General features: G+C 54.0%; 1 protein-coding gene across 2 annotated transcripts in view; it reads right to left on the bottom strand.

Moving 5' to 3' along the window:
- TOM1 (target of myb1 membrane trafficking protein) overlaps positions 1–18898 on the bottom strand; it is a 42160-nt gene that overhangs the window by 10873 nt on the left and 12389 nt on the right. For both annotated transcript variants that reach the window (XM_032836542.1, XM_032836543.1), the window contains exons 2-8: positions 10863–10947; positions 7835–7913; positions 6800–6949; positions 6366–6500; positions 6123–6269; positions 3389–3505; positions 1006–1139 (exon numbers count right to left, since the gene is read on the bottom strand). In XM_032836542.1, the coding sequence (XP_032692433.1) occupies positions 1006–1139; positions 3389–3505; positions 6123–6269; positions 6366–6500; positions 6800–6949; positions 7835–7913; positions 10863–10947 (847 nt within the window). The remainder of the gene's footprint in view (positions 1–1005; positions 1140–3388; positions 3506–6122; positions 6270–6365; positions 6501–6799; positions 6950–7834; positions 7914–10862; positions 10948–18898) is intronic.

The raw sequence follows: 18898 nt of genomic DNA, 5'->3' as shown, positions 1-18898 counted from the left end.
ATGTGTCAGGCCTGTGGCTGTCAAGGGGTCCTAGTCATCCCCAGATTGGGCCCTACATCCCAAAATGGCAGAAAGTGACTTTTTCATTCCACTGGGCCAGGGAGCAGGAAGGGCCAGGCAGATGTGGCCCAGAGCAGCCAGCCCCCCTTCCCCTACTCTCAACAGACTCAGAATCACTCAGGTCTGCTGCTGCAGAAAGACGGGAAAAAAACAAAACTTGGAGAAGGCCGGATCACTGTCTTGGCCCAGACAGACACCCCTGTTTGCTAAGTGCTTACAGGTATCACCTCACGGACTCTCAGTCATCCAACGGGGCAGATACAGACAGCCTGGCACCCCTTCTCCCTTCTTTGGTAAGAGCACCTGAGTGCCCTCTGGGGAGCTGTTCTTCTCCCATTTCCTGGGGTCCAGGTGCAACTGCCCGCGAGGGGCCCTCTTTCCTTCGCCAACTGGCAGGTACAACAAAGTGAAGCAAATCCGTTTCTCCTGGAGAGCTGACTCTTGAACAGAATGACAGAAAGTGGGCAAGCGTCTGGGGCCCATTTCCTGATGGCCACACCCTGGGGACATGGTCCAGGAGTTTCTGCCCCGAGACCTCCAAGCCACCCTGGGATCTCTCTTTCCTGCTCTGAGGGCAGGACTCGCTGTCTGACTCTTCTCCGGATTCTGCAAGCTCCCCTGTCCATAAAGGGTATTGTCCTCCTAAACTCTCTTCCCATGTAAGTACGTTTGTGTAGTGTGCGAAGAGTCCAAGAGCCACGGTTAAGTCACTGGCCCATGGCCCCAGAGCCAGGCAGCGGCTGAGCGAGCTGGGACAGAGCAGCCCACGTGCAGGGACGTGGTGGCAGGGCGCACTGCGGTGAGGACAGGACAGGTGGCCGGCAGGCTGCGTGACTCTCAGGCCCACCAGGGAAGAGGGGAGGAGGTCAGACCATGTGGACGGGAAGCCAGGGGAGGGAGTGGGCTGGGGCAGCTGGCCAGAGGCAGGGGGAGGTGGTGGGCTACCTTTCGTGGCGCAGGAACACGTTGTTGAGGTTGTCGTTGACGATGAGCAGCTCCTCAGTGAGCTGCTCGTTAGCGATTCGGGGGATGAGCTCCAGGACCCGCTGCTGCATGGCTCGGCATGTCCGGCTGAGCTCCTGCGGAGGGAGGAGGAAAGATGGCCACGGCCCCCGGGCCCAGAGGGAGGCAGTCACTGGGGGCCAGGCTCCAGCCTCTGTGCCATCTCAGATGACGGAGGGGCTTCCAAACCGGACTCCAAGCTCCGCAGGATGGACAGCCGTCGGGGTTCCACAGACACCCTCTGGATCCTACCTTCAAGGTCCTACGCCAACACTGAGCGCATAGGAGACAAGCCACTCGTGAGACCATGCAGCTGGTTTAGCTTGGCTGCGCACAGGCCTTCCCAAGCTGCCTTTGCTCAGGTGAAAGCCAACAGCGCCAGTGGTCTGCGGAACATGCCGCAACGTCTCTGGGTGACTGGGATCTTTTCGTAACCAAAACATAAAAAACTGAACCAGGCCTCTCCAGCTGTTAACTGCAAACCCTGATTTGGTATTTTCCCTCAATTTTAAAAAAGATTTTATTTATTGGAGGGGCGCCTGGGTGGCTCAGTGGGTTAAAGCCTCTGCCTTCAGCTCAGGTCATGATCCCAGGGTCCTGGGATCGAGCCCCGCATCGGGCTCTCTGCTCAGCGGGGAGCCTGCTTCCCCCTCTCTCTCTGCCTGCTTCTCTGCCTACTTGTGATCTCTGTCTGTCAAATAAATAAATAAAAAATCTTAAAAAAAAAAAAGATTTTATTTATTGGAAACAGAGCTAGAGAGAGTGAGAACATGCAAGTACGAGTATGCCGGAGCCAGAGCACGAGCTACGGGGAGGGGCCGAGGGGAAGAGGGAGAAGCAGGTTCCCCGAGAAGCTTGGAGCCCCAAATGGGGCTCGATCGCAGGATCCCGAGATCATAACCGAAGGCGGACGCTTAACTGACTGAGCCACCCAGGTGCCCCTTCCCTAATTTCTTTTCAAATACTTTTTACTTTGGAATAGTTTTATATTTGCAGGAAAGTTGCCAAGACGGTAGAGTTCTGGTAAACCCTTCACTCAGCTTCTCCTCCGTGTGGCATCTGTCAAGACGAAGACGTTAACACAGACCCAACTCTATGAACTAAACTCCAGACTTTTTTCAGGCTCGCTGTTCTCCCGCTAATGTTCTTCTGCTCCAGGATCCCACACTGCACTTAGTTGCCATGTCACTGACTGGCTTTTAGTCAGTAAATTATATATTTAAACTCCTTTGGGAAAGAGAAAAATACTAAAAGCCACAGCGGTGTAAGTTTTTCATTTGTAAGATGGACTCTTTCTTCAGGTACCAGTCACTAGGCGGGCAGGTGTCTGTCATGGTCTCCAGGGGCAAACAGTCGTGACTCTTCTCCTGCGGGCACCGTGAACACCAGCCACTGACTCTGGTTCTCTTCTGGACCCTGCTATCCACCCACTCCTAGAATTTCCTCATCTGCCTTTATCATGGGACAGGGCGGGCCCGAGTGACTTTCAACACCCTGTGGGCCTCCCTTCTCTTCCTCCTGCCACCAAGCACGCTTGTGGCTTTGTTCCCACTTCCTTACTCCGCCCAGAACACCCCCCACCCCCGAAGAGCAGACGAGCAGCAGCTGGAGCCAGGCTTCTAGATTCAAATTCCAGCTCTGCTGCTTATCAGCCATGTGACTCTGGGCACATTACATGCCCTGTCTTCGCCTCAGTCTGCTGATCTAGAAAATGGGGATAACGACAGTACCTTGTGGGGTGTGGGGATGTACGGCAAGTGTCCACATCAGAGCCTCGCGCACCGAACGGCTCACTACTTGTGTGCTGTCACCATGAAAACCAAATCACTCCCACCTGGTGACTCCAGGGCCTTGGGGTCCCGAACCTTTCTTGGTACCTCTAGGAACTGACCTCCACAGGTAGGGTAGAGCCTTTGGTGGTCCCCAGTCGGGGATGGGGCTGTGGGAATATCGTGGGACACATGGAGTGAAAACCCACAGCTCCCAGCAGCCCCGGGGCCTGAGACCAGCTGCCTTCTCCTCCCAAAGCCGGCGCTGCTCCCATGCCGGCTTGCTAAGCTCTCTACTCTGAAAGGGGGAAATGAGAGCAATCTTACAGATGAGGAAACTGAGGCAAGAGGAGCTATTCTGTTCAAACCAGAAAATGCTAGAGCCCTGAGTTCCAGTGTGAGGGAGTCCAAAGTCCCTGGTTTCAACCTCTCGCACTGTGACCACGGAGTTCCCATAAGCTGTGAAAACTGCAGTGGAGCTGGGGGAGAAATGCTTGCGGGCGGATTTCCTGGTTTCCCCCAGGAAAACCTGGGGGGGGGGCCGGCTGCCTGCTCACCTGCAGCAGCTCCAGGTCTGCCGGCTCTGCCTGGGTGGGCACCAGCTCCGTCAGCATCTCCGACATCACCCTCACGTTCCCGCTCACCATCTCGAGCTCGCTGCGCAGCTTGGCGATCTGAAACACACCGGTGGCCCTGGTGAGCTGAGCCAGGGGTCCAGCGCCACCATCGTCAGCAAGAAGAACCCGGCACCGTGAGCCGGGACACCCAGAGGAGCCGACCGGCCAGCACCCTCTAGGCTCCTGAGCCACAGCCCTGCGCTAAGAGGCCAGTGGTGGGCTGCCCTCCCCCAACCCCTCAGCCCCAAAGAGGTGCTACCAACCGTTACCATCTCCAAACTGGGGAGCCGGGTTCAGGGAAGGCCCAAAGCAGCAGAGTGAGAGTAAATGCACCACAGAGTAGGGAGGGCGCCAGCATCTCCTGGGTCCCAGGTGGCAGCTAACAAGGCCCTGGAGGGCAGCTCCCCACCACGGGAGAAGGGGGGAAGTCAGCAGGCCCTCTTCCCTCCCTGGAGTGACAGGATCTCACTGTCTCCTAGGACAGCAGGAGTTTACTCCCCCATCCTGTCCTGTGAGGACAGGATTCTGTCTTGCTCCTGGCCGGCTTCTCCTGGGCTCTTCCAAGCACGAGTCCAGTGTCGCCACCTTCCCCCCACCCCACCTTGAAGATGACAGGGAGATTTAGCACTGGTTCAAAAGACGGTAGCTGGTGTTCAGTGATCAAAGGGTTCCAAGGTCTTAGCTTGGGGAATTAGTGTAGAGGAAGCAGCAGAGTCCCCACGCAGGGGAGGGGGTGAAGGGTCTTATGGTGTGGGGCTCTGTGGGGTGCTTGGTCCCCTCAGGAGCACTGTGGACTCTGATGTCCAGGAAGCCAACAGTATGGTGGTTCTCAAATTAATCTGGATGGAGAGCCCTTGGCTATGGAGTACTGCATGGGTCTAGGACTAGGTGGCCTACGTTCCGAGAAATGCAAGTGACCTCGCTGATTTCAGGAGTGTCACCATGTAAATTCCCCATGCCTATGAGAGTAGCTGCCACTTACTGACCACCTACTAAGTGCCAAGCATTTCACTTTTATTGCTCATTAAACTACCAGTCTTACTAGGCATATATCGTTATCACAGCCTCTACAGGAGAAGAAACCGGGATACAGACACAGGTGGTACACATCCCCTGCAGCTCATGGACACCTTCCAAACCCTGCAAAATGTCTGCTGTCTTCGGCCTGTCTAAGGAACGCTCCTGGTATAAATGAGTGGAAAAGCTACTGACCACAGGCCCCATGCATCCGGGTCAGATGGGACCTAATTACCGTGGAGTCTGGGAGTGACGTCACTGCATGCCTGAAAGCTTTAACACGCCCCAGGAGACAAGAGGGGAGCTGGAAATTAACTCCTACTGACTTTGGTTTTGCAAGAGTCTTCTGGCACTGGACGTAATCAGTCTTAATCCATGCAGATGCTAGACTTCAGGCAAACTGGTTAAAATCACAACCTGGTTACATAAAATCTGGATCACAGGGTGAGATTACAGTTTGCATATGCCTTTAATTATCTGTCCAGTCAGGAAAATTTTTCTACTAATACCTGTAAGTCTGGGAGGTGATTTTATAACTTGCTATAAGGTATCAAATACAGAAGCCTCTCTTCAGATAGGCTGGGGTGGGAAGGGCTGCTGGCAGGTTTGTTCACAAATCCAAATGGGACTGTACAGGAGATTAGCAGGTGCGCTTTGGAAGGTCAAGTTTCACTTTGTTTCCATCACACACCAGTGTGTGTCTCTCTCACCAGTCCCTGTAGCAGCTAGGCTTTTAGACTCAGCTGCAAGGATAGCTCTGAAGTTCTTACACGCCTCAAAAGTGGGCACCCCACCCACGCAAGGCCTTGACCCGCATCCGACAGCCTGGGGGCTAAAATGAGAGCACACTGGGGTGCCTGGCGGGCTTAGTTGGAAGAGTGTGCAACTCTTGATCTCGGGGTTGTGAGTTCAAGCCCCACGCTGGGTGTAGAGATCACTTAAACAAACAAATAAAAAAAGCCCACAGCCAGCGGACACTGGCCATGGCGTTAGACACCCCTTGTTGGGTGTGTCACAGCAGGTGGCCTTGCCCCCCCGTTCCTGGCAGAAGAAACTGAGAGACAGAAGCTAAGTCAGTGGCCGTGAGTCTCTGGTGGGTGAGCCTGCAAAGCTACTCAGAAAGCCCTGGGAAAACCTGCTCCGGACCCCGGCCCCTGGAATCTCATACTATACCTCAAACCTTCTTCTTGGGCTTGGTGGGAAGCATTGTGGTGGAAAGGGTTTAAAAAATTGTTTTATGTGCACATGGTTTAAAACGGTTTTTAGCCAGAGCCTCTGTTCAGATGGAATCCTATTTGAGCCCATAAAGGAACCCCACAAGGAAAATGGAGATGCTGTGGTCGAAGAGGCTGCCTGCTGGGGACTCCCCACCCCCACCCTCTCCGGGGTGCTGCCTGAAGGGCTCCGCGGACCACAGTTTGGAGAACCGCTGGCCAAGGTGCAGGACGGAGCCTGCGGGAGTCAGGCACACCCGAGCTTGCGTCCCACCACCATCTCCGATGAGCCGTGTGTGGCTCTGGGCAAGTGAGCTTATCTAAGCCTCCTCTGTGAAACAGGAAGAATAATATCTACCCCATGGGACTGCCGTGTGAACAGTAATTTTCAGACTGAGATGGGCCCTCCCTGACCCACATGGCTCTGACTCAGGCTTGTTTACCTGCTCAGGGGTTGGAGTGATGGGGGTGTCGCTGGGGAATGCGGCCGGGATGGGCAGAGGGGTGGTGTGCTGGGTGGGGTCCCCTCCGTGGCTGGCGTCTGTGGCCACAGAGTTCTGCCCTGATGGCGCCTCTGAGCTGAACACGGTCTAGAAGGTAGAAAAGGGGATCAGTGAGGCCAGTAAGGGAGGAGGGAGCTCCCTGGACTCCCCTTCCCACCGCTCCCACCAGCTGTGTCTCCTCACCCTCTGAGGCGTGTGGATGGGTGACAGCATGTCCAAGTCAGTCATCGGGAACTCCAGACCCTTCCTTCGCAGGTCCTCGTAGACGGCCACCACACCTGTCAAGTCGGGCGAGCTGCGGAACGCGTCAGCCCAGGACTGAGAGGGGACAAGGGGACACGGCCAGTAACCTCTGCTCACCATCTCCCCTGAGGGCCTGCCCACCCGCCTGCAGAGCAGAAATTCCCTCGCTGACTTGCTCGTCCTTGGACTTCAGTGCCCGGACAGCCCCCACCAAGCCAGGCCTCCCCACACTCAGAACCTCCAGTCAGCGGATGACCAAGACACCCCGCAGGACAAGCACACAGAAGCAAGGGGACACAGAGCAGCAATGGCGGGGGCACCTTTCTCCCCAGGCAGTGCCCGGAGCTCGGCCCAGTGTGCCTGGCCGCACTCACCTGGATCAGGTTGAGAACCTTGTCATGCACGATGGTGGGCGGGTTGTTCTTGGGCAGGATGGTCCTCACCAGCACGCCCTCCACAAAGTCCTGGCTGGCCACCAGCAGATGGAAGCGATGCCCACAGTTCTTGACACAGGTTTCTAAGACCTGGAGGCCGGGAGGTGCCTGTGAGCACTCATCCGAGCACCAGGGGGTTGTCCAGGACCCCCACCCTTGTACTCTGCTTCCATCCCAGAGGACAGACTGAGTCCGGGCGGGGCTCCCTCAAGGGAGACCCTGGAACATGGAGAAGAGGGGACAGTGCCCCAATTCGGGGGCTGGGGTGCTGGCTAGTGGCCCCTTGTGGAGTGGCCTCAGTGCCTAGCCTGTCCTGATGTTATTTCCAAGAGGACCATGGTCCAGAGGGAAGGTAGCTCTCCAAGTGGAAACCAAAGTGAACTTCTGTAATCCTAGGGTGACCCTGTAGCTCCAGAAAAAAAGGAGCCGGGCTTCCCTCCCTGTTCCTGCTCACTGGCAGGAGGTGCCTTGTTCTTCCAGGGAGCTGGATTCCCGGATGTTGTAAGCCCTTCTCTCGTCTCCATCCCAGTCCAACCCCTCCGACAGCCAGGATGCCCACTCCCACCCGGTTTGTCCTCAGCCACTGGCATTTGCTTTATGTTCATTTTTCAAGATCCCAAGTGCCAGTCAGCAGCACCCGGTGACCTGCCAGACTTTCTGCCCACCAACGTCTGGCTTCACTAAACTTCTGTGTCACCTGGCAGGTCTGGTGCAAGCTCTCCATGTCTGGTTCTGGAGGGACGTGGGCCTCAGTGCGTCTGCTCCCCATGCCCACAGGCTGGAGGGAACTTTTCCAAACTGCCCCCTCGCCACTCCACGTCTGCTGGCACTATAGACAGTACAGTGCTCTCTCTGCCCACAGACCTTTCCTTCCCAGCCCTTGGGAGAGGAGCCGAAGGGTGGCTGGAGTCCTCCTGGGCCTGGGGGACGTGTGGTTCTACCACAGACGGACAGACGGACGGACGGGGCACTCACCGTGAGAGCCAGCATCACCTCGTGGAAGTTCTTATTCCCTACGATTCTCTTCTTCACTGCTCGGAAGGCATCTTTGGGACTGGGCAGAGGGACAAAAGGAAGGATGTATCAAACTCACGGGGCTGCCCACCTAAGATCAGAAGACACTGGGACACGGGGATGGTTTTTATTTATCTGTCTTCCCTGGGTCCTGCTTCCTGTTGAACACATGGGTTCTAATCACAACAGAAACTGCCCGTCCCACCAAAGTCCTCCGTAGATCATAAATAACTTGGCAGAGATTCTGTGCGTCAACCTGGACCCACAGCACCAGAATCCCCTGGCGGGGAGGTATGGGGATATGTAAAAAATGCAAAACCCTGGGCTCCCACCCCAGACCCCTGCCTGGACCAAGCTCTCAGGGAGGCCTCCAGAGGCCCCCGTACATACTGAGGTCTAAGAACCAGTCAGCTGCCGGCAGAGTCCCAGTACCCCATCCTGGCCACTTCCTCTCTCCACCCACCCTTCTCCTCGACTAAGCAGCCACAGGTGCCGGCACCGTGCTGGGCCACGCGCCCCAGGGAGACCCATGCCAACGTGGGAGAGAAGAAGAGCCTGCAGTCCGAGTGGGTGGGTCCTGGGGAAGGGGGCTCAGAGGAGTCCTCTCTGAGGAGGAGGCATCACAGCTGGGTGTGAAGCAGGAGATGGAGCCAGCTACAGGAGGCGGGGCAGGGAAGTGGTTCAAGCAGAGGGAGGGAGGGACAGAATGGAGGCCCTGTGGGGAGGGAGAGGGAGAGGCTTGGAGGGTGGATACACCTAAGTGCAGGGGGAGCCCGGAAAGCCTTGGCAGCTGCCTGCTCCCCTTTCCCCATCTGTTGCCCATACCGCCTCACCCCTGCAACCCGCCCTTGGGCCCTATACAGGTGAAATCCACATTGCCCTGACTGCTCTGGCCTAAAAGCCTTGTGGCCCCCAACTTCCATGTCCACCTGGTGAAGGCACAGCTAAAATCTGCCTTGACCATGACTCTTTCCTAGTCCCCCATCTCCGTGTGCACTGCCACACGGCACCCATCCAGGGCTGCCAGGCTAAAAAGGCCGCCTCCGGTGGGGGCGGGGTGGGAATTGGGTCCCCCTTTGACACTCTGCCTCCCCAGAGCCCAGCTCGCTACAGGACATGAGCAACATTTCCTAGGCCGCTGAGTAGCCCTTGGGGGCCTGTCCTACTGTCTGCCAGGCATCTGCCTGTTCAGTGGTGAGTCCGTCAAGGGCAGGTCAGGGAAGGCAGGAACCCTGACATGAGTCCCCCAGCATGAGTGAAGGCGGCAGGCAAGGTGGGGAGGTGCCACGGAGGCCTATCGAGGCTGTGACCAAGGGGACATGCACCATGGTCCCTGACACAGTGGGCTCCTGTACAGAAGTGTGTAAGGGCAGTTTTCGACCCGATGCCCTGGGGCCCCTCCTCACCCTCAGGACTTCTCACCTGTGGCCACTTCAGCTCTCTAAAGGGACTTGTCACCGCTCCTCACAGAGTGGCCCAGAGAAAAGGCATGGCTTCCGAAATCAGAGGTCCCGGCTTAGGTGCCATTGCTGTGGGCCCCTTGTGTTTAGTAACTGGCTAGAATCACAGAGCAGACGACAAGGAGGCCACAGCCCAATGGGGGGAGGGTAGACCAGAGACTCAAGTTTAGATGACAAGCTTGGAGAGGCCGAGGGTCACATCTACTTTGCTCACTGCTGGGTCCCTAGTGCCTCACGCAGTGCCTGGAACACAGGAACTGCTCAAGTCAACAGCAGGCACTTGAACCCAGACATGCACAAGCCCCAGTTCCTCCAACATTTACAAGGGAACAGGGACTTGCTTCCCTGAGGATGCCCATGAAGCCCTGAGGCCTTCTCTGTGGATCTGTGGGCATTTCTGCCCTCCTACTTTCATCGTGGTGGTCCTGCCACCATCGGCTGCCCACCACTCTCCAGCTTACTTGCAGGAGGCCAGGAGTGGTCCGAGTGTTCCCCACCAGCGACTTGGCAAGCCCACCGAGCTCCACGGTGGATGCTGGAAGCTGCCTGCCTCCAGCCGACCCCTCTCTCCACAGAGCACTGCCGGGCTGAGAGGGACCTCGCAGGCCGAATGGACAATCCCATGAGAAACGCAGATGGAAGTGAGAGGTCTACTCTGGGCGTTGATTCTGATTTTCCTGAACAAAGGCCTTGTCAGGCAGTCCTTCCCAATCACTGTGGTCTTCACACCACATCCTGCCCTTCCTGAGTTTTCCTGAGAAGGACAGTGACCCTGCTTTCCTTCTCTGCTCCCCGTAGGACCTGGGGCTTATTGCTGGAAGAATCTGAAAGAGCTTTACCTCTGACAGTAAAGACCTAGGGAGGTATAGCGATTTGCCCAAGGTCACATAGCTGGTCAGTGACAGCTAGTCAGAGACCAAGTGCCCAGGGCCACGATGCCTCCTCCATGGCACGTGCCCTGGGGTGACCTGCGTACTGGAAATATTCAGCAAAGGCTAACGCCGAGGGGCTCTCAATTCTGCTTTACTGTCACTGCCTTCTCAGTGCGCCCTGACCCAAATCTTAAGGAAATGAAAGTCTGTTCTTGCTCACAGAGAAAGCTGGGAGTTCCCCTGCCCTTTCCAGGCCACAGAATGCAGAAAGGTACTTGGGGCCATGTCCCAGTGCCCAGGCTGCCAGCTGGCCTTGTCCCAGGAGGATGTGGCTCAGGTGACATTCTAAGAGGTCCAGTTGGTCAGCTGCCACTGAGACACACGCGTGGGCTGGAAGCCCCCAGGGGCATCTCTCTCTCATCTAACTCATGACAGGGCTGGGGGCGGATCTTGATTTCCAAATGCCTAGGACGCCACACTGCTGCCTAGGGTGGGACTCAGACAACATCTGTTGCCCTCCTGGAAGCAAGGGCCACCAGTGGGGTCTACTTGTGTGCCACAGCAGGGGTGGATGGGACTGCTCCGAGGCGGAGGGCAGGCTGGGTTGCTGCCGGCCGAGCCCGGGCCCCACCCCGGCCTCCCATGCGCGGGCCTCACCCTTCCTCCGTCTCGTTGATGATGTCGCAGATCTCCATGTTGAGGGCCCAGTCCTCGCTCTGCAGGGAGCCATCTGTCGCCTTCTCTGTGGAGGAGAAACTACAAGTCACGGTGTGGGGGCACCCAGACAGACAAACTCAGCTGTGTGCGGGGCCAGGGCGGGAAGAGCCAGGGAGGAGGAGGATGACGGATGGTTTCTGGGCACCCAAGAAGGGCCACGAGGGTGCAAACGGCTACCTACCTTGTCCCATTTTGTCATTTACTGTGTTTTCCAGCTGTACTTTATCTCTATATGTTATTTTTACTTTTTAAATTATGTGAAAATGCACCAGGTATTTGCCATCTTAACCAACTTTTAGTGTATGGTTCAGTGGCATTGAATACACTCAGTGTTGGGCCGTCATCCCCACCGCCGATTTCATCCTCTAAACCTACAGCTCTAATGCCCCATTGTCCCCTCCCGCAGCCCTGGTACCACTGTACCACCGTCTTTTTTTTTTTTTTTTTTTTAAGATTTTATTTATTTATTAGAGAGAGCGAGCGAGCACGAGCACCAGGGAGGGGAAGAGGAAGAGGGAGAAGCAGACTCCCCGCTGAGCAGAGAGCCCGATGCGGGGCTCGATCCCAGCACCCTGGGATCACAACCTGAGCCGAAGGCAGATGCTTAATGACTAAGCCACCCAGGCATCCCTTCACTACAACCACCCCACTAGGGAGGTACAGCGATTTGCCCAAGGTCACACACTGCAATTCTGACTCCCCAGATACCTCATTACATGGATTCATATAGTACCTGTCACTTAATTCTCACGGGGCCAGGAGAGCCACTGACCAATGAGGCGGCCTCAGCTCGGTTCAGTTCACCCATCCAATAAGTGGGGCCAGGAATCCAGCAGGCCCAGCCTTTAGGGTGCTGGTTTCTGAGATGACACTGTAGAGATGGTGTTTGGTTCCATTTTTGTAAATCAAACGTTCCTTCAATTGATTCTCTATCAACTTTTGGCAACCACTCACACAGTTCAAAATGTAAAAGGTTCCAAAGTGGCACATATTGGAGACTAAATCCATCTGCCTCCCCTACCCCAGACCCACATCCTAGGGGCCCCACAGGACCAGTTTTCTCTTGAGCCTCCCGAGACATTACCTACGAAGCGAAGGGCCAAGTGTAGCTGAAAGCTCGACTCCCTTACCAGTGGCCAGCCTGGCCTTCCCCTCTGCGCTGGCTTCTGTCTGAAGACCGGATGGACACCCGCCGCCCCACAGAGCTGCCCCCAGGGAGTGCAATAATGCCAGCAAGATATCTGCGTAGCTCTTGCCACGAAACAGGTGTGCAGTAAGTGCGGCGGCTCTCTTCCTTTACATTCAGGAGAAGGTCGTGTCCCATAAAATTGGCCATTTTAAAGTGTACAATCCAGCGGCACTTAGTGCTCTCACACTGCTGTGCAGTTGTGACCTCTGCCTAGTTCAGACTGGGTGGAAGCTAGGGTAAGATGTCTGGGCCACAAAGGACTCTACTCCAAATCTGCTAGAACTTGTACAGGAATTCAGTAAAGTGTCAGGATATAATATCAATGCACAGAAATCAGTTGCATTTCTATACAACAACAGCAAGACAGAAGAAAGAAATTAAAGAGTCAATCCCATTTACAATTGCACCAAAACGATAAGATACCTAGGAATAAACCTAACCAAAGAGGCAAAGAATCTGTACTCAGAAAATGACAAAGTACTCATGAAAGAAATTGAGGAAGACACAAAGAAATGGAAAAATATTCCATGCTCATGGGTTGGAAGAACAAATATTGTGAAAATGTCTATGCTACCTAAAGCAATATACACATATAATGCAATCCCTATCAAAATCTTATCCATTTTTTTCAAAGAAATGGAACAAATAATCCTAAAATTTATATGGAACCAGAAAAGACCTTAAATAGCCAAAGGAATATTGAAAAAGAAAGCCAAAGTTGGTAGCATCACAATTCCAGACTTCAAGCTCTATTACAAAGCTGTCATCATCAAGACAGTGTGGTACTGGCACAAAAACAGACACATAGATCAATGGAACAGAATAGAGAGCCCAGAAATAGACCCTCAACTCTATGTCAACTAATCTTCGACAAAGCAGGAAAGAATGTCCAATGGAAAAATGACAGTCTCTTCAACAAATGGTATTGGGAAAATTGGACAAGCCACATGCAGAAGAATGAAACTGGACCATTTCCTTACACCACACACGAAAATAGACTCAAAATGGATGAAGGACCTCAATGTGAGAAAGGAATACATCAAAATCTGAGGAGAACATAGGCAGCAACCTCTTCGACGTTAGCCGCAGCAACTTCTTCCTAGAAACATTGCCAAAGACAAGGGAAGCAAGGGCAAAAATGAACTACTGGGGCTTCATCAAGATCAAAAGCTTTTGCACAGCAAAGGAAACAGTTAACAAAACCAAAAGACAACTGACAGAATGGGAGAAGACATTTGCAAACAACATCAGATAAAGGGCTAGTATCTAAAATCTATATAAAGAACTTACCAGGGGCACCTGGGTGGCTCAGTGGGTTAAAGCCTCTGCTTTCAGCTCAGGTTATGATCCCAGGGTCCTGGGATTGAGCCCTACATCGGGCTCTCTGCTCCGCGGAGAGCCTGCTTCCTCCTCTCTCTCCCTGCCTGCCTCTCTTGCCTACTTGTGACCTCTGTCTGTCAAATAAATAAATAAAATCTTAAAAAAAAAAAAAAAAGAACTTACCAAACTCAACACCCAAAGAACAAACAATCCAATCAAGAAATGGGCAGAGGACATGAATAGACATTCCTGCAAAGAAGACATCTAGATGGCCAACAGACACATGAAAAAATGCTCCACATCACTCGGCATCAGGGAAATACAAATCAAAACCACAATGAGATACCACCTTACACAGAAAATGACAGATGCTGGTGAGGATGTGGAGAAAGGGGAACCCTCCTACACTGTTGGTGGGAATGCAAGCTGGTACAGCCACTCTGGAAAACAGCATGTAGTTTCCTCAAAAAGTTGAAAATAGAGCTACCCTAAGACCCAGCAAACACTACTGGGTATTTACCCTAAAGATACAAATGTAGTGATTGGAAGGGGCATGTGCACCCAAATGTTTATAGCAGCAATGTCCACGATAGCCAAACTATGGAAAGAACCTAGATGTCCATCAACAGATGAATGGATAAAGAAGAAGTGAGATATATATACAATGGAATACTATGCAGCCATCAAAAGAAATGAAATCTTGCCATTTGCGACAACATGGATGGGACTAGAGAGTATTATGCTTAGCAAAATAAGTCAATCAGAGAAAGACAATTATCATATGATCTCCCTGATATGAGGAAGTTGAGAGGCAACGTTGGGGTTTTGGGGGGTTGGAAAGGAATAAAGGAAACAAGATGCAATCGGGAGGAAGACAAACCATAAGAGACTCTTAATCTCACAAAACAAACTGAGGGTTGTGGGAGGGGGTGGTGGGGGAATGGCAGGCAGGGGGAGGGTGAGGGTGGTTGGGTTATGGATACTGGGGAAGGTATGTGCTATGGTGAGTGCTGTGAAGTGTGTACACCTGGCAATTCACAGACCTGTACCCCGGGGCTAATAATACATTATATGTTAATAAAAAAATACTGTATTGCATATTTGAAAGTTTCTAAGAGAATAAATCTTAAAAGTTTTCATCATAGCAAAAACATTTTCATAATTATATATGACAATGGATGTTAAGTAGACCTACTGCGGTGATCATTTCACAATAGATACAAATATTTAACTGCTATGTGGTACACCTAAAACGAATATGTTATGTGTAGTTATAAACCTTCATTTTTCTTTTTTTCTTTCTCGGTTCAACATTTCCTTTCTGCCCCCTAATGGGTCTTTTTGTCTTTTCTATGATGAAATCAGCCCATTTTGGAAGCTTCTAAATTATGGTGGTAATCAGAAAACTCTCTAAGCTTTTCTTTATACCTCAGGAGCTTTTTCTGCTTCTGAGATAAGTGACAAAGGAGTTACACAAGAGCATTTAAAATTCTTTTATGGCAGGGCCAGGGGGGTCGTGGGAGGTGGGGAGGGAAAAAATGAAACAAGGTGGGATCGGGAGGGAGACAAACAATAAGAGACTCTTAATCTCATGAAACAAACTGAGGGTTGCTGGGGGCTGGGTTGGTAGGGAGAGGGTGGCTGGGTCATGGACATTGGGGAGGGTATGTGCTATGGTGAGTGCTGTGAAATGTGTAAGCCTGACGATTCACAGACCTGTATCCCTGGGGCAAATAATACATTGTATGTTAATAAAAAAATTTTTTTTAAATTCTTTTATATTAAAAAAAAAAAGATGTCTGGGCCAGTCAGCTCCAACATTCTTGAGCTCTCAAGACCAGGGTTACTCCCCTCTGAGCTCTTCTAGAATCCATCCTACTATTATCTAGTAGCAAATAATACATTGTATGTTAATAAAAAAATTTTTTAATTCTTTTATATTAAAAAAAATAAAGATGTCTGGGCCAGTCAGCTCCAACATTCTTGTGCTCTCAAGACCAGGGTTACTCCCCTCTGAGCTCTTCTAGAATCCATCCTCATCTAGAATCAATCCATCTTCTAGAATCCATCAACAAACATCCATGTTTGTTTTTAAATAGGTTTCACACCCAGTGTGGAGCCCAACACGGGGCCTAAACTCATGACCCTGAGATCAGACCTGAGCTGAGATCAGGAGTTGGGAGGCTTGACTGAGCCCCCCAGGAGCCCCATTAAGTAAGCTCCACCACAGCACAGACAGTCTGGTCCCCTGCTTTTTGGGACCAATATTCTACCACACAAATCACCCCTGGCTGGCACACACTGTACCCTAGTTAGGACTCTGGGACAAGACAGGGCTGGTCAATGTGTGTGTATGTGTGCGTGTGTGTGTGTGTGTGTGTGTAAAGATTTTTTATTTGACACAAAGAGAGAGAGTGAGTGCGTACAAGCAGGGGGAGCAGAGGCAGAGGCAGAGGGAGAAGCCAGCTCCCCGTGGGGCAGGGAGCCCAATGTGGGACTTGATCCCAGGATCCCGGGTGAATGTTTTAAGGTTCAGGGAGAAAGACCCTGGGTGTCCTGATGTTGGGCGCTCTCCAAGTCCCCCTCCGTCACAGCCCTCTCTGCTGGCTCCCACACCTGGCCCTGCAGGCAGTGCCCCGCAGGCACGGTGCCGTCACCCATCTACCAACAGCACCCGAGGGAGCAGGCACGTGCGGCTTGCTGTCCCGCGTGACTGTACAGCTGTCCTGCACGGGAGGCCCTCTGGCTCTGTTCACACCGAGAACTGAGGTTCTGGGGGGGGGCGAAGGGACCCTTCACTTGCTGTACAGCTCCTCCTGCATCAGGCCTGCTCTAGGCACCGGGGATGGAGGCAACGGTGGACCAGACACATGCGGTCCCCTCCCTATGGTGCCCTGAGGGGCTGAGGCGTCCTCTGAGCCCAGGCCCTGTGACCAGACAGGCAGGCCCATCCTGCAGGACCACGCCGGGGCTGGGCTGGCAGCCAGCTCCCTAAAGCTGTGGCTTCTGTGATGTCAGTTTTGAAACTGGCCTGACCTCGGTTCCACCTTAGGTCCTGCGGACAGATGGATGCTAGGGGGAGCTCAGGGCACAAGCCAGGCTGCTGGGGCATCCAGGGAGGGACCCAGTGGCAAGGTGGGGCACTCTTCTCCCTAGACTATGGCTGGGGGAGGGGATGAAGAAGGATTCCTTTAAAAGGGCTGAAAGGTGGGCGCCTTAATGCCACAATGATATCCTGAGTGTGGCTTCTTTGTGTCTCACTCCCCACCCTTGGGGACTCACACACTTACTGAGCCATGTGGGAAGCTCTCTGGGCAGAGGGAGCCAAGCTCCATTCTGGAGAGTCTGGGGGAGAGCGGCTTGTCAAGTATGTGGAACGTGCTGCTCCTTTAGAAACCATAGCTCTGCGACCCCCAGTCATGTGGGCCAGAGGACGGTCATCCCTGGCCTCCGGCCACAATGCTCTGCCCACTCCGGCTCCTGACTCTATCCTACCTGATCCCTTCTCGCCTTGCCATCTGTCTCTGCCTGGCCAGCCACCGGTCTCCTCCTTGGCCTCTTCCCCAGAGGCCACTGCCTCCGCCCCTCCTGCCTTGCTCCTTCCCCTCCATGCCCCCTGCTACCCAGGGCTGACCTTTCTGAAACCTGGAAGTGACCCTGTTCCTCCCATGCCCCCAGTCCTCCGAAGGCTCCCGAACCCCAGGCCCGGCCCACGTGCCCTTCCTCGGCAACCGTGCTTTAACTGCCCAGCTGGCTGCTGACATACGAACATAAGTGAATCTTCCCGATGGCACGCGGTGTGCATCACGGTCCTCATCTAGCTGACAAGGGAAAGGAGATGCAGTGAGGTCCCACACTGGTCCTCGGGGGAAGGGAGCTCTGCCATCCCAGGGACGTCCTCCTGCCCCCTCCTCCCGGATCCCTGGCTCTACCAGCAGGCCTCTTTCCTCAACTAGACCCTCCTGGCGACCTCTGAAAATGAGGGGCACCTCTCTTCTCCTGGGGTGGGGGGGGGAGGATCAGCATGGTTTTAGAAGGGATTCGGGTCATTCTGGAACCGTAGGTATGCTGGTGAGGGGCAGCTGGGGTATGTATGAGGCAGAGGAAGGCCGAGGCAGGGAGTCGGGCAGGGGTGGGCAGACCCAGAGCACCAGGTCTGAGCCTGGCCCGACGGGGCTGACAGTTCTCCTGGCCCCACTGCCAGCAGAGGGCAGAGCCATGCCCAGAACAGTCTGCTAGGGGGTGGGGCGGTGGTGGGGGTGGCTGTGTGTCAGCCTAAACAGGGAAAGGAAGAGGAGGACGTGGCAGAGGGGACACAAGACCCACCCGGCCATCTCAGCAGAAGAACAGTGTGTCCAGAGCAGCCAACTCCCTGCAGGTGTGGGGAGCGTTTTCGGACTTCCTTAATGAACATTTCCACGGGGTCGGCATACTCCATCAAAAGCAGAAATTTAAACCCACAGGAATCTGGGGATATCTGTTTTGTTTTTGTTTTCAACCACAAAAGTAACCCAGCTCGCTATTTTGGAAAGAAGGAAGAAAAATACTGGCAGTGGTGACCAGTTCCAGGAGAATGATACCCGGCTTCCCGCCCTCTGGGCGGTGGGTGGTGACTGTCCACGTCCCGGGCAGCTGTGGGGCTCCTGTCCCCAGCTCCTGAGGACGCCAGGCCCTGCAAACCCCTGCCGGGGTTCAGGCTGCGGGGCTGCCGTCTGGGGCCTGCAGCCCTGTGGCCATGGATCACGGGGCCCCGTCTGCCTGTCCTCTCCGTGTCAGGCCGGGTGCAGACACCACCTTGCCAGGAAGACTCCGGAGAGGTGGCCTGGTGCGGCGGCAAGCTCTTGGCAGAAGCTCTGGAGTGGGAGGAGTCTAGCCATTGGTCCTAACTTGGGGCCCGCAGGCCTGCGTAGTCTGTTTTCTCCCCTCGGAGACCCACGGCCGGCCTTATAGGAGCTGCGACTTTCCAGCCACACAATGCATGCATGACGTCAGGCCAAGAGCAATCCCAAGTACTGCTAAGCACCGTGGCTATGACCTGGGCTGAGAGCAGGCAAGAGTGGCCCCAGAGACATGCCACCTCTGGGCCCCTGGTCCCAGCCCGCTCACTCCCGGGAGGGCTCCGAACAGCTGAAGACAGTGGCCTCCGTGGCTTCTTCAACTGCTTTGGAGAAATCCGCGTTTGCGGCGGCGTTGTGCCATGCGCTCAAAGCCCACTGACTGTTTGCTCCCACGTCAGCCTTGAGGGGAGCGGCCTAGAGCCTTCTCCCCACCACCCTGCATGTTCCAACAGTCACCGTCACCAAGTCTGGGAATTCCAGCTGCTCAAAGCATCTCTGAGTCGTCCTCAGTTCTGTCATCATTGTGAAAGCTTTCAGTCAGGACCTGTCACCTCCCCCAGGCCTGGACGTCACCGCCACACTCTTTTCTTCAAATATAAACCCAGCTAGTACTTTCTCGCATCTAAAAA

The sequence above is a fragment of the Lontra canadensis genome, unplaced genomic scaffold (genome assembly GCF_010015895.1).
Source record: "Lontra canadensis isolate GAN:19392208 unplaced genomic scaffold, GSC_riverotter_1.0 scaffold93, whole genome shotgun sequence".
Classification (NCBI taxonomy): domain Eukaryota; kingdom Metazoa; phylum Chordata; class Mammalia; order Carnivora; family Mustelidae; genus Lontra; species Lontra canadensis.
Note: the sequence above shows the minus strand (reverse complement) of the source record. Positions and strands in the feature narration are given on the sequence as shown.